This window comes from Adiantum capillus-veneris, chromosome 20, assembly GCF_014529385.1.
Source record: "Adiantum capillus-veneris isolate H3 chromosome 20, ASM1452938v2, whole genome shotgun sequence".
Classification (NCBI taxonomy): domain Eukaryota; kingdom Viridiplantae; phylum Streptophyta; class Polypodiopsida; order Polypodiales; family Pteridaceae; genus Adiantum; species Adiantum capillus-veneris.
In genome coordinates, this window is record NC_140950.1 from 27,631,524 (window position 1) to 27,643,463 (window position 11,940).

Here is an 11,940-nt window from a genome sequence, read left to right on the forward strand (position 1 = left end):
TCAAAGACAGACCAAAAGAGGAGGGGAGAAATTTTACCGTTGTAGGAACAATCCCAAGATACCTCAAAGATCTATCCGACGAGTCTTGAACCCAAGACGTGATACTCCAGAGGGAACTGACATAAACCAATCTCTCACTGCTTACTTGTTTCTACCAGAAGTGTTTTAAGCTTCATCCAATTGCTCGAATGAGAAACCGGTCACACCCTAACTGCTTAGAAACAACAACAGTTTGCAGAACAAGGCAATCTACACTGTCCAAAACACAAGGCAAAAAAGACGAAAGTTGTATCACACTATACCAGCCTTTGGTCTTCAGCACAACGACATTGACATTGCATCGCATCTGCAAACATACGAGTAGAGCACACAGCAACAAGCACGATAATCCTGAATTTCACATTGAGAATATACATACAATCCCCCTTGAGTATTGTATTGACAAGCCCACACAAGTATCCCTAGCAAACTGTGTACAAAACAAGACACCGCCACCGGTCGCAGTGACTCGCACCCTTCATGTTGCATGCAAACGATTCAAAGACATTTGACCCAACTTCAATTGCATTATGTACTCATCATAACTACCCATTCACCACACTTGCATTATTTTATGACTCCCAACCCACATCGTTGAGCCCAGGATCAACTTCTCAGATCCCCTCTTTTCCCTTTACATGATGAATATCTTGAGTTCTTTGAAGTCTAGAAACCACTGTATAAATGCGATCTCACTTCCAAGCATAGATGATGCCTTCATAGTGGAAGCACAATTTCATCTGAAATTACTCCATCATAGGAATGGAACCTCCAGCTGCTAGTATTTGTTGTTCAAGCTGCACGATAAGTATGAATGAATCAAACTAATGACTTAAATGTTGAGTTACCCTTTAAAGAAAAATGCAGCACACATTGATACCCGATACAAACAAAACGCAGCAGACATTGATGCCCAAAACAAACAAGTTTCGATCGTTCAACAACATCCAAGAACGAATTTTGTCCTTTGAGAATACGACATGCAAAAACTGACATAGTAGCATACATGCTTTCAACAACTACAAGGCGAACAAACAAAAGACAACCACCAATACTGAAATCAAGGATCCCTCCTAGACAAGATTATCACCGTCACCCTTTTTGATACAGAAAACAGATTTTCAGATGCTAAATCAAATGCATCTGAAAAGAACCCAATCCACAACAATTACAAACCTTTTCACATATCATCAAAACAAAACAATTAGTAATGTAAACACAAAACACACACTTTTTGAAAAAATCCCTTTCTACTGTGTATTGATTTAGAAAAACACAAAAGACAAACTGCAAAACGAATAAACAGCAGAAATGCAAAAACAAAACGAAACACATGAGAAGATCAAAAAGCACAAAAGACAAAACAGATAAACAGTAGAAATGCAAAAACAAAAATAACCGCATGAGAGGAGTTTCATGCCTTAATATTCACTACAATTCACTAAAGAGTCAACTTTATCTGATTGAAATAAAAGCAGAAACATTTATTCATTCTCAATACTTTATTTGTTCAGGCAGTCAGCTAAGAGACGAGTTAAGACAATTAGTTGGTTACTTAAACACCTGTAATAAAGCCTCCAGCTTGTTCTTGACCAAAAAAAACTCCTGTTTGATCTGTTGTAGAGCCTGTCTGCATCTGTTAGAAAGGCAGATTTAGCATCAGAAACAGCAAAAAACACACAAATTTAAGATTTTCTCAGAATCAAGCAACCTAGATAAAGTCATCTTTCAAGAATGACATCTTTTGGAAGCCTTGGCCTGATCTTTGAAACCTTAGTCCTTGGTGAATCAAGCAATATCCTTAACGCAAACAATGATTAAAAAAACTCCTGCAAGTTGAAAATACCAACCCTTCTCTGTTCTCTGCTTCAGCATAAGCACGAAAGTCTACACAGACAGCTTTGATCCTTTGAGCTCCTATGCTGTAGAAATGATGTAAAAAGGTTTTAATCGTCAAACTTCAGCCATCGATAATCGGTGCGATGTCCATGAAATGATTCCATTTGCACCAGCATATAGGCAAGCAACAGCAGACCAGATTAAAAACAGAAATTTGTTTCCTGATAGATATAAAGCACTTTACAGCCAGAGAATTGCCCCAGAATATAAGAAGCCACATACATGCAAAACTAGCTTTGAAGCAATTCTAATCGAACCAAATGAGGGACTTCCCAATGCACGTGAGTCGTGACTGCTAGAAGGAAAACAAGAATGTGCTGCTTCCAAAATATTTAAGCAAAACTTGCACAAATATCTTTATGTTCAATCAAAGCTTCACAAATCAAGGATCGAGAATCAAAGTTGAAGGCACCCATAGAAGGATACGAAATTATCCTAGATATGCCATGGCACTACAGGATCCATCCGATCCCTGGTTATGTTGAGCAGTCCCTCACATTGAATGTAGAGGGCAAGCAGATAAAGGTTAATGCTGGCACTGGGCAGTGTGATATAATAAGGTTTATTATGCTGGCGCTAGCAGTGTGACATGAAAACCCATTTTGCACCTCTGAAACCTCAAAACCCGAAACATACAAAACGTTTCACAACTCTGAGACCTTGAAACCTCGAAACATTTTGGCAAAACCAGAAACCTATTGAAACAACTGAATTTTAAGGTTTTAACCTCTGTAACAAGAGCTTTAAATTCAACTAGAATTGGACCATATTTAGCGATATAATGATACAAAAGTAGAGAGTTCTCGTAGAAATGAATGAAACAATAGATTTTGCTTTCCTCGTGCAAGAAAATTGAGATTTCCTTTTCTTTTTTCTCAAGCTTCCGACATATGGACACTCAATCTCTCTATCTCTACCTTCCTTTGTCTCTTTGAATTAAATACATTTCAACAATAATTTGAAAGTGCGTGCATGTGTAGAAATATATAAATGTATAGTACCTTTGTGTGTATCCATAGTTACTTATACATGATGTATGTGCTTATGAACATAGAGTACTACACATACATATGCGCACATAGAGCACATATACATACATATGTGCACACATATATGTGTGTGTGTGTGTGTATAAAAATAAATATGAACAAATATATAAATATATACATATTATTACAAAATCCGTTCACTTTTTCCTTGTCTGAAACAAAACACTTCAAAACCACAAAACCGCAAAACAAACAAAACCACAAACGTTCCACATCACACCAGTGCTCGGGATTGGAAGTTCCCTGTTGCAAGCCATATTTCTAGTAAGAACGAAATAAAATACATTTCTGCTTTTTTATTTTCGTACAAAAGAGAGATACCTCTAAAGAGAGTTAACTCTTGAGTCTCAATGAGTCGTTTTCAATTTATTGAAGAGTGAAGATTGTTCCCCTGAGTCACAGCTCGCTTCCAAATAAGCTACCTCATAAATGCATGAAAGATCATAGGATTGATCTTGTACCAGGCAGTTCTCCTCCAAACCAGCCCCAAGCCTAGTAAAGCTCGAGTCAACAAGAGATGATTTTTAAGCAAGTTAAAGAGCTCTTACAGAAGAGTCTGATACAACCGAGCACTTCTCCTTATTGCTTTCCAGTTCTTCTGAGGCAGAAAGAAGGATGGCACGTTTCGTATGTTGCATAGACTACATAAAAAAATCACTAGCCGCATAGATCTTAAGAGTGAATGACATCAGATACATATAGCTCCTGAAAGACGTGCGTAAGTACGCTTTTCACACAACCTTCAAACTAAATGCATTTTTTGGAAAGCCATTTGGTTTAACCAAAGCCCCTTATTTGGGTATCGCATTCCTTTGGCTAATCAAGAACCCATCGGATGAGAAAGGCAATTCAACGAGGTGCGCCGTAGGTTACATTTGACGTGTAAGCTTGTATGACTGAAGCAAGTCCACAATACCACGGTCACCGCAAAGGGGTACTCAAGTCTCAGTCGCTGCCTCGCCCTAATCATGCATACGGTAAGGGTCTTCGATGACAGTGCCTAAGGAAGTCGAATAAAGATAGCTCTTAAGACTAACATTCGGACAGAGTAGGTAAAGCTAGTGGCAAAAGCCTCTCCCTAGGTGTCGGGGGTCTAGCCGAATAAGGATAAATGAAAGTGGAATAAAGCTAGCTCCTAAGACTCACATTCGGACAGAGTAGGTGAACCTAGTGGCAAAAGCCCCTCCCTAGGTGCTGGGGGTCTAGTCGAATAAGGATAAATGAAAAATGTATAAAGACCCTCGCCCCGCCACCTAAAGAAAAGCTCGACCAAAGCACCTGTGCCACATTCAATCGAATGATGGATAGACCGAATAATGGATAGAATCTTTACACCTTATCAGCATTTCACTGGAGTGTGCTTTGATGGCAATCTAGTCCTCTAAGTCAGAAGAGGAACACTGGAAGCACTTGGATACAATGTTTCAAGAAGGGCGAAAGCTTGAGTTACATATAAATGCCAAGAAAAGTGAGCTTTTTTTAAGCTGAGATTCATTACTTGGGCCAGAGTATCTCACAATCAGTGAGAATGGACCTGCCAACCCTTGCTACGGTACAGATGTATGTAGTATTTTGGGCGTAAATGAGGATGGGAAAGCATACCTAACAGAAGGATAACAAACAGTAATTTACACAAGTCTCCACAAAAAAGCTGACCAGAGAAACCATCGAGATATAATTGACTGATAATAGCAAGCATATATCTCGACTGATAATAGCAAGCATAGTCACACCAAAGAGAAGTCTACCTAGTGCAAACTGGTTTGTCGGTTCACTGAGCTCAACACCCCTCCCAAAGGAGCAAGCCTCACCCCTCACCATCTTGGTGTTGATCTTGGCGTTGCTGGCTAAACAGTGTGCAGTCAAAAGTCTAATAATTTGACTTTCAATTTGAGCCAACTGTTAGTAACCTTGTTGCTTTCTATGTATGAAATGAGACAAAATTTAGGTGGTGTAGCACTATAAACTTGCCTGAGCAATAAACTAAGGCAGATCTGGATTTTCTTCAAGAAACGACTCTTGAAGAAATCAAGCTGTAATCCAGCCAATAACAGTTTGTAGGCTATAAATACATCAACAAAAGTGTACAAACCACAGGTAAGGACAATGTAGCCAGCTTGTTCAGTTTTCATTGCCAAAGAGAGCAGGCCACCTTGGCCTTACAAGGTGAAGAAGACTCCACAAGCAAGCTTTCCAACCAGAGAAAATGCACAGTAACACAAAAACGTTCATAACACACAAACCTTCACTAGAAAAACCAAAACTAGCTCCTCAGAAGAGTACTGAAGTCTAAAACGCAGGACCAAAGTTGCTCCCACATCACAACATGGTACTATAAAGTTTGCCAAGAGCAAGATAGACTAATAAAATGTTTCACCTGGAGCTGCTACCCTTGAACTGATGCACATAAGCATCAACCTTCTTGTAATCAACAGGTTCTATCTCTCTACAACAATGCACAAACTTCGTAGTCAACAACCTTAAAAAGCTAAAGACTCACAAACGTTAAAGGAGCAGGTAATGCAGCTTATGGAGCGTGAAAGTGCCAGATATATACAAAGCTTTGGTGAGCTCTGCAAGAATCCTTTCTGAGTCTTCTGCGAAGAGATTGACAACTTCTTGCACAAAATCTGGGTTGCTTGCGTCTTGAAGCATTTGAAGCTGTGTAAATTGATCATCCAGAAAACCCTAGCAAGATAACAACAGCAAACTCTTGCTCATAGTCCCCTTGTAGCACATGACATGCTGAAAAGTAATTCAAAGTTATACACAACCGTGAAGAGAATACACACAATACCTCTTGAAACAAGGAATTTGTAAGCTCAATTAGCTGCTGTTGTAGTCTGACAACCTCCATTTTCACAGCACCAACCTGAAACGCAGCAGAGGCCTAATACAGAACAGCTGGTGACTGGGGTAAGGGGCTTGGCTATGACTTACAGACTACAGCCTTTATAAGAAGGTCATTTGTAACAAAGACAGAAAGAGGCAAAATCTCTCTCTCTCTCTCTCTCTCTCTCTCTCTCTCTCAACGAGAAGAAAGAGAATTGATCAATCCTCTCAGGTACGGAAACAGGACTTACACAGGTGAAGCCTCTCTCTCTCTCTCTCTCTCTCTCTCTCTCTCTCTCTCTCTCTCTCTCTCTCTTACAAAGGCACAGTCCCTAAAGTCCTACAACTACAAGCCTCGATCCCGTCCACTAGCAACTAAGACCCACTTCAGAGAGCAACACAAGGAGAAAGGGATAGAAGAACCTACGGGGGTACTGCTTGTCTGGGGAAAAATGCAAGCTTTGTAAGCTCTCGAGCGGCCACAAATTACAACAGCTTCACTCCAGCATCAACACAGGAAAGCAGCAAATGCACAGTAAACTTGTAAATCTGCAAGGAGGAGGAGGAGGAGGAGGAGGAGGGCGCTGTTCCACTGTAGCAGTAAATGTGCATCTATTAAAGATGGCCAAAAAGGCACACAAACTCACGACAATCAGGACTGCACCTGCGCAACAGAAACTCTCCTTGACCCCAAAAAAAACCCCACATCAGAAAAGCAGAAATCTTGAGAACCCACATCGGGAAAATGCAGAAAATGAGAAGCCCTTATTGGAAAATTCCTTAAATAATAGTCCGGATGCTCTTGTGGATAAAAAGAGCAACAAAATTATTCACAGGAAAACGACATGGGCATAATACGTATTTGGGCGTGAAGAGAGAGAGAGAGAGACACACACACACACTTTTCACCGCGAATACGAAATTACCATGCGGGAGAGAGAGTGTGTGTGCGCCCCCTTCAAAGCGAATCAGAAACTAACATGCGGCACACAAAACTTTCTGTTGGAGGTCCGAATGAGAGTCCTGAATTGGACGACTCCTTCTGCAGTTCTGAGTTCCAGAGGCGACCGGCACATGGCGACGTCCACGATCTGAGCTCGAATCACGACTACTACACCTAGCCCATCTGCAGTCACCAGTGGCCAGTGTTCTCCAAGGAGCAAGAGTCAGGACTCAGAACTTACTATAATGTAAAAGGTTTGCACTTTGAAGGAGCATATCTGTTCGCCGTAGCCTAGTGCTGTTGCTCTTGTGTCTACCAGATTGGGCCCCATTCAAGATCCGATCTTCCCCTACGTATCCCACTACGTCATCCTCCATCCTCCATTCACCTAGAGCAACATATACTTTTCTCCTGGAGTTCTAAGGCTTGTGTCACATACAAGATTGAACGGAGACTATCCAAACGCAACTAGGCGCGTCCGAGAGCTTGGAAACAACATAGGACACTACATAATAAAAAGCACACAGGATGTGCCTCAACACTATTTAACACGGGCGCGTGGTTAGGGCGTCAGCCTACCAACGAGGAGGTCTCGGGTTCAAGTCTCCGATCAGGGGGTCATGGGTCAAAATGTTCATTTTTTTCTCCTTATTTCGTCCTCCTCGAGATCCCTCCAGCCCGTCCGCAACCGTTGATCCCACCGCCCTTGGGTCTTAATGACCCCATGTTAGATAGTGTTGAGGCAAGATGTGCAGAAGTTTATCGGCCCAATCATTCATGCTCAAACGACAAATGATTTCTTCGTTGTGTAGCTCCATTTGTTGGCTCCCATTTTGTGAAGAGGAAGAGGAAATGAAGAGAGCGAGAGACACACCGAGAGGGGTGGTAAAGATGTTTCATAAAAGCAGCAAAAGCCTATATGAATTTATCATCAATTCAGAAAGCATGACTCCTTCCTTGAGCTTTTTGACATCAAGGAGCTCAAGAGATTTTCTAACTCATAGGAAGCCAATGTTTTTCACGCATAGCCTAAGTTGGCTAGGTACACCTTAGCTCAAGCAAAACCCTCCTTGACATGGGGTAGAAAAATCTCCTTCCAAACAAGGTGTATGAGAGAGACATAGAGTGGGAGCGATAAGGATCAAACTTTCTATGTATGTATGTACCACTCTAGCTTACTATAATTAAGAGCACATTCACAGCAAGTGAGCCTAAGAGGTATCTTCATCCTCTTAATCTTGCTTATTGCTCTCATGTTGAACTCCATTGACACAATCTTTTCAAGTGATTAAATACCCCCACCCTTCCAAACTACCAGGATACACATACATGAAGGAGAACCACACATGAATTAAGCATCATAAAAAAAACACTAAGAGAGCCATTCATCGTACACATGGGAGCCCAAACGCTCCATCACCAGTGATGGAGGTTCAAGGATCCACTGTCCTCGACACCACATCAAATTAGAGCACGAATGGGCTTTTTGCTAGAGAGCCTTGCACCATCACAAAAGAACCATCCAAAGATTCCTCTCATTGCCACCAAAACAGGGCCATGGCTACCACCCTCAATAATCTTGGGCCGAGCCGCATACAAGAAGAACCAACCCACCGTTTCCTCCACAAAGAGAGGTGGAAAGGGTGCCCTTTCTAACCTGCAAAAATAAGGGTGGCGGAGCAGAGAGAACACGTGTGGGAGGGGTAGTTGGGCGCCCCCCCAGGACAGATCCCTATCCCTTCGATTGTGGCCAGCTTTGTAGAGTCTCCTCAAACTGAGAGCGATCGTCGTGCCTCCTGTCATAGGCCACCCCTTGGAGCGTTTCTAATCCTCATAGGCCAAGCACACCAAGCCGTATGCAAAACCCCTACTCCCGCATTTTCTTGTCATCTTGGTGAGATCATCAAATTGAATCAACACTTTTGTCTCTACTTACATGAAATTTTGAATATGCTCCACTTGTAAAACGCTATTAGAAGTATGTAAGCCAAATATCTTCTACTTTTGAAAGATCCAAATTATTTTAGTAAAGCTTTGGGCATGGCACCATTTGAGTATTGCGCTAGTCCAAACCCTCAAAAAGGCTTGCTCCCCTTCCTCAAAGCCGAGAGGCCTTTGGTGTAATCAACATAGACTCTTAGCTATTACTTGGGGAATTCAAAATAACTTTCAAAAGACCAACTATCCCCTAAGCGTTTTGTGCAGGATGGCATCGACATTGTATAGAGAGTAAAGCAACATGATAGACTAGTCGACGAACTGGGGCCTACTGCACTTACGTTGATTGGCAGGCAAAATATTATGCCCCACCCCCACACCTTGACCTTAATACAAGAATTGAGCACATATGCTAACCCACTAACATTGCATATTTGAGCCCATGAAATTAAGTTAACATGTGCCCCGGTTCATGAGCGATGTTTTTTGCCACAGGATGAAGCAACAGCATCATTGATTCGACCTAGCCAATTTGACATGGTACGTTCAGTATGGTGTGGGTGGCTTTTGAATTCAAGTTGAGCAACTACATTGATGCAGACTTGAGAGAGTGTCTATGGTGTGGACTCTTGAAGGGCTTGGATGCAAATAAAGACCTTATTGCATCTCCGGGGTGGCACATGTCATGTTTGATGAAGTAGCAATAAGAAAAGGATGTTAATTCAAGGAAAATTTTAAGATGACAACTGTAGATGGAAGCAAATAGGGTTTACCCAATAGGTAGCAGTGCAAACTAAGTTGTGTGAGTAGAAAAGACTCATTGAGGAAGTTGAAGTCCGCCTAATTGAGCCTAATACAAGAGTGGAAGATCTAAAGGCCCATCCAAAAATGGCCACTTATAGAGTCAACGACAATGGAGATTGAGGTGAGACAAGTGCAGAATGCGATGCATGTAACTCTATCAATTCCCAAGTTTCATTTGCTAAGATCGAGTTATACTCAGATTGCATAGCCTCTTCCCACTTCATGCTATCATCCATTTGAATGGCCTCTTTGTAGCAAGTGGATTCACCGCAATCATTGACTAGCAAGTAGTCCAATCTTGGATCAAAATGCTTAGGTGCATGAGATGTACGAGTAGATCTTCAAAGTGCCTGACTGCTAGATTTCGCTCTCTCTGGAGCAACATGTGTGTGTACTAGTGGAAGGTGCATCACTAGCATGTCCAACATTATGTGTAACTGGTGGTGAGGCAACATCCTCAAACCGTACTCTGCGATACTCAATGTCTTTCACTGGCTTTCTATGCATCTTAGACTCATTGAATATCACAGGTGAGCTGCTTATAACCTTCTTAGATTTTTGGTGCCAAAGACGATATCCATCCCTCGGTCCACACCATATCCAATGAAGATGCACTTGTGTGATTCAGTTTTTGTCTGAGCTCTTTTGGCACATGTGAGAATGTCTCACACCCAAATACAAGTAACCTATCATAATTGGGCTTTTTGCCCGTCCACATCTCTTGCGGAACCTTGTACTTTAGTGGTGTACTAGGTGACCGATTGATCAAATAAGCAGTCATGTAACAGCTTCTCCCCAAAATTCTTAAGGTAAGTTGGTTGTAGACAACATAGAAGTGACCCGTTCCTAATGGTTCTATTCATTCTCTCAGCCACACCATTTTAGGTGGTTGTCTAAGGCGTGGTAAATTGTCTTCTAGTGCCTCGTTTACTCCAAAAGTCCTTGAACTCGGAGGAGATGTGCTCGCCTCCATTGTCACTTCACAAAGCTTTAAGCTTTCTACTTGATTGGTTCTCTACCAATGTTAAGAACTTTTGAAAGACACTAAAGACGTCACTCTTCTGCTTCAAAAGATTCATCTATAAATCTTAGGAAGTATAATGCTCCCCCTAGAGACTTGAATGGCATTAAACAAGCTTTGCCATGCAAATGGGTTTACAAGAAGAAGATGATCATGAGCCTAAGTATAAGGCTAGATTGGTTGCTAAAGGGTTCAAGCAAACGAAAGGCGTGGATTTCGATGAAATCTTTTCTCTGATGGTCAAGATGACTCCATTGTGTCTTGTGCTTGGTCTAGTAGCCATCGAGGACATGGAATTGGTCCAAAGGGATGTGAAGACAGGGTTTCTTCATGGGGATCTTTGAAGAGGATGTCTACGTGAAACAACCAAAAGGTCTTGCAATAAAGCCTAAGAAGCCAACACGGATAGAACTGGTGTGTAGACTCAAGAAAGCTTTGTATGGGTTAAAGCAAGGCTCAACGCAATGGTACATCAAGTTTGATAAGTACATTCAATCCCAGGGTTACGTACGAAACCAAGAGGATCACTGCTTGTACACAAGGAGGTTGAATAATGGTTCCCTCATCATTCTAATTTTGTACGTGGATGATATTCTCATAGCCGAGAAGTCAAAAGATGACATTTGACTTCTCAAGGATGCCTTAAGCAGGCAGTTTGCTATAAAAGATTTGGGCGATGCACATCACTTTCTTAGTATGCGTATAAAGAGAGATCGCAAATGTGATATACTTGAACTTTCATAGGAAGAGTATATTCACAAGGTCTTGCAACATTTTAATATGCAAGGGGGGAAAGCATTGAGTACCCCAATGGCTGCATACGAAAAACTTAGCAAGCTTGATTGTCCCAAATCAGATGTTGAAAAGACAGAGATGGCAAAGGTGGCGTATTCTTCAGTAGTTGGCAGTCTCATGTTCGCCATGGTTAGCACATGGTCAGACATTGCATATGCAGTGGGAGTGGTCAGCAGGTTTATGGTAAATCAAGGCAGAAAGCATTGGGAAGCAGTGAAGCAGATCTTGAGATACATCAAGGGCTCAGCTAGCAAGTGCTTACACTTTGGGAACGGTGATGCATCCATAGCTAGATACACTGATTTGGATTATGCGGGTTGTCTGGACACTAGGCGATCCGCATCTAGTTATGTTTCCTTGTTCGCTAGAGCGACAGCTTCTTGGAGATCATGTATCCAAAATTGCACTTCGTCTTCCACCACTGAGGCAAAGTATGTTGCAGTTTCCAGTTCCAGTAAGGAAGCTGTGTGGTTATCTCACCTAGTGGGAGACCTTGGTATACACTAAACTCCAATGCTATATTGCGATAGTCAGAGTGCGATTGCGTTAGCAAAGAACCCCATGTTTTACTCCAAGTCAAAACACATAGAGGTCAAGTATGATGTGGTACGGGATATTTT

The 11,940-nt window shown here is 41.8% G+C and overlaps 1 protein-coding gene across 4 annotated transcripts; it reads right to left on the reverse strand.

The window, feature by feature from the left end:
* Positions 1–378: 378 nt before the first annotated feature.
* Positions 379–6,979, reverse strand: LOC147432276 (histidine-containing phosphotransfer protein 1-like). Of its 4 annotated transcripts, none has more exons than XM_086492236.1 (8): positions 6,746–6,975; positions 6,247–6,411; positions 5,785–5,859; positions 5,545–5,675; positions 5,365–5,433; positions 1,890–1,961; positions 1,603–1,675; positions 379–836 (listed from the first exon to the last, which is right to left on the reverse strand). In XM_086492236.1, the coding sequence occupies exons 3-8, from the start codon at positions 5,842–5,844 to the stop codon at positions 786–788; spliced, it is 456 nt and encodes a 151-aa protein (XP_086348362.1). In that variant the 5' UTR covers positions 5,845–5,859; positions 6,247–6,411; positions 6,746–6,975; the 3' UTR covers positions 379–785. The 4 variants fall into 4 exon arrangements, with proteins under 4 accessions (XP_086348362.1, XP_086348363.1, XP_086348361.1 ...); XM_086492237.1 differs by lacking the exon at positions 6,746–6,975 and adding an exon at positions 6,484–6,517; XM_086492235.1 differs by lacking the exon at positions 6,247–6,411 and having other exon boundaries at positions 6,746–6,979.
* Positions 6,980–11,940: the final 4,961 nt, after the last annotated feature.

Bases quoted from the DNA above. Each gene is read 5' to 3' on its own strand.
- LOC147432276 (XM_086492235.1), bottom strand. The intron at 5,434-5,544 runs GTATATATCTGG...GCATTGTTGTAG, and splicing joins GCAGAGCTCACCAAAGCTTT to AGAGATAGAACCTGTTGATT. The intron at 1,676-1,889 runs GTTGGTATTTTC...CCTTTCTAACAG, and splicing joins GAAGCAGAGAACAGAGAAGG to ATGCAGACAGGCTCTACAAC.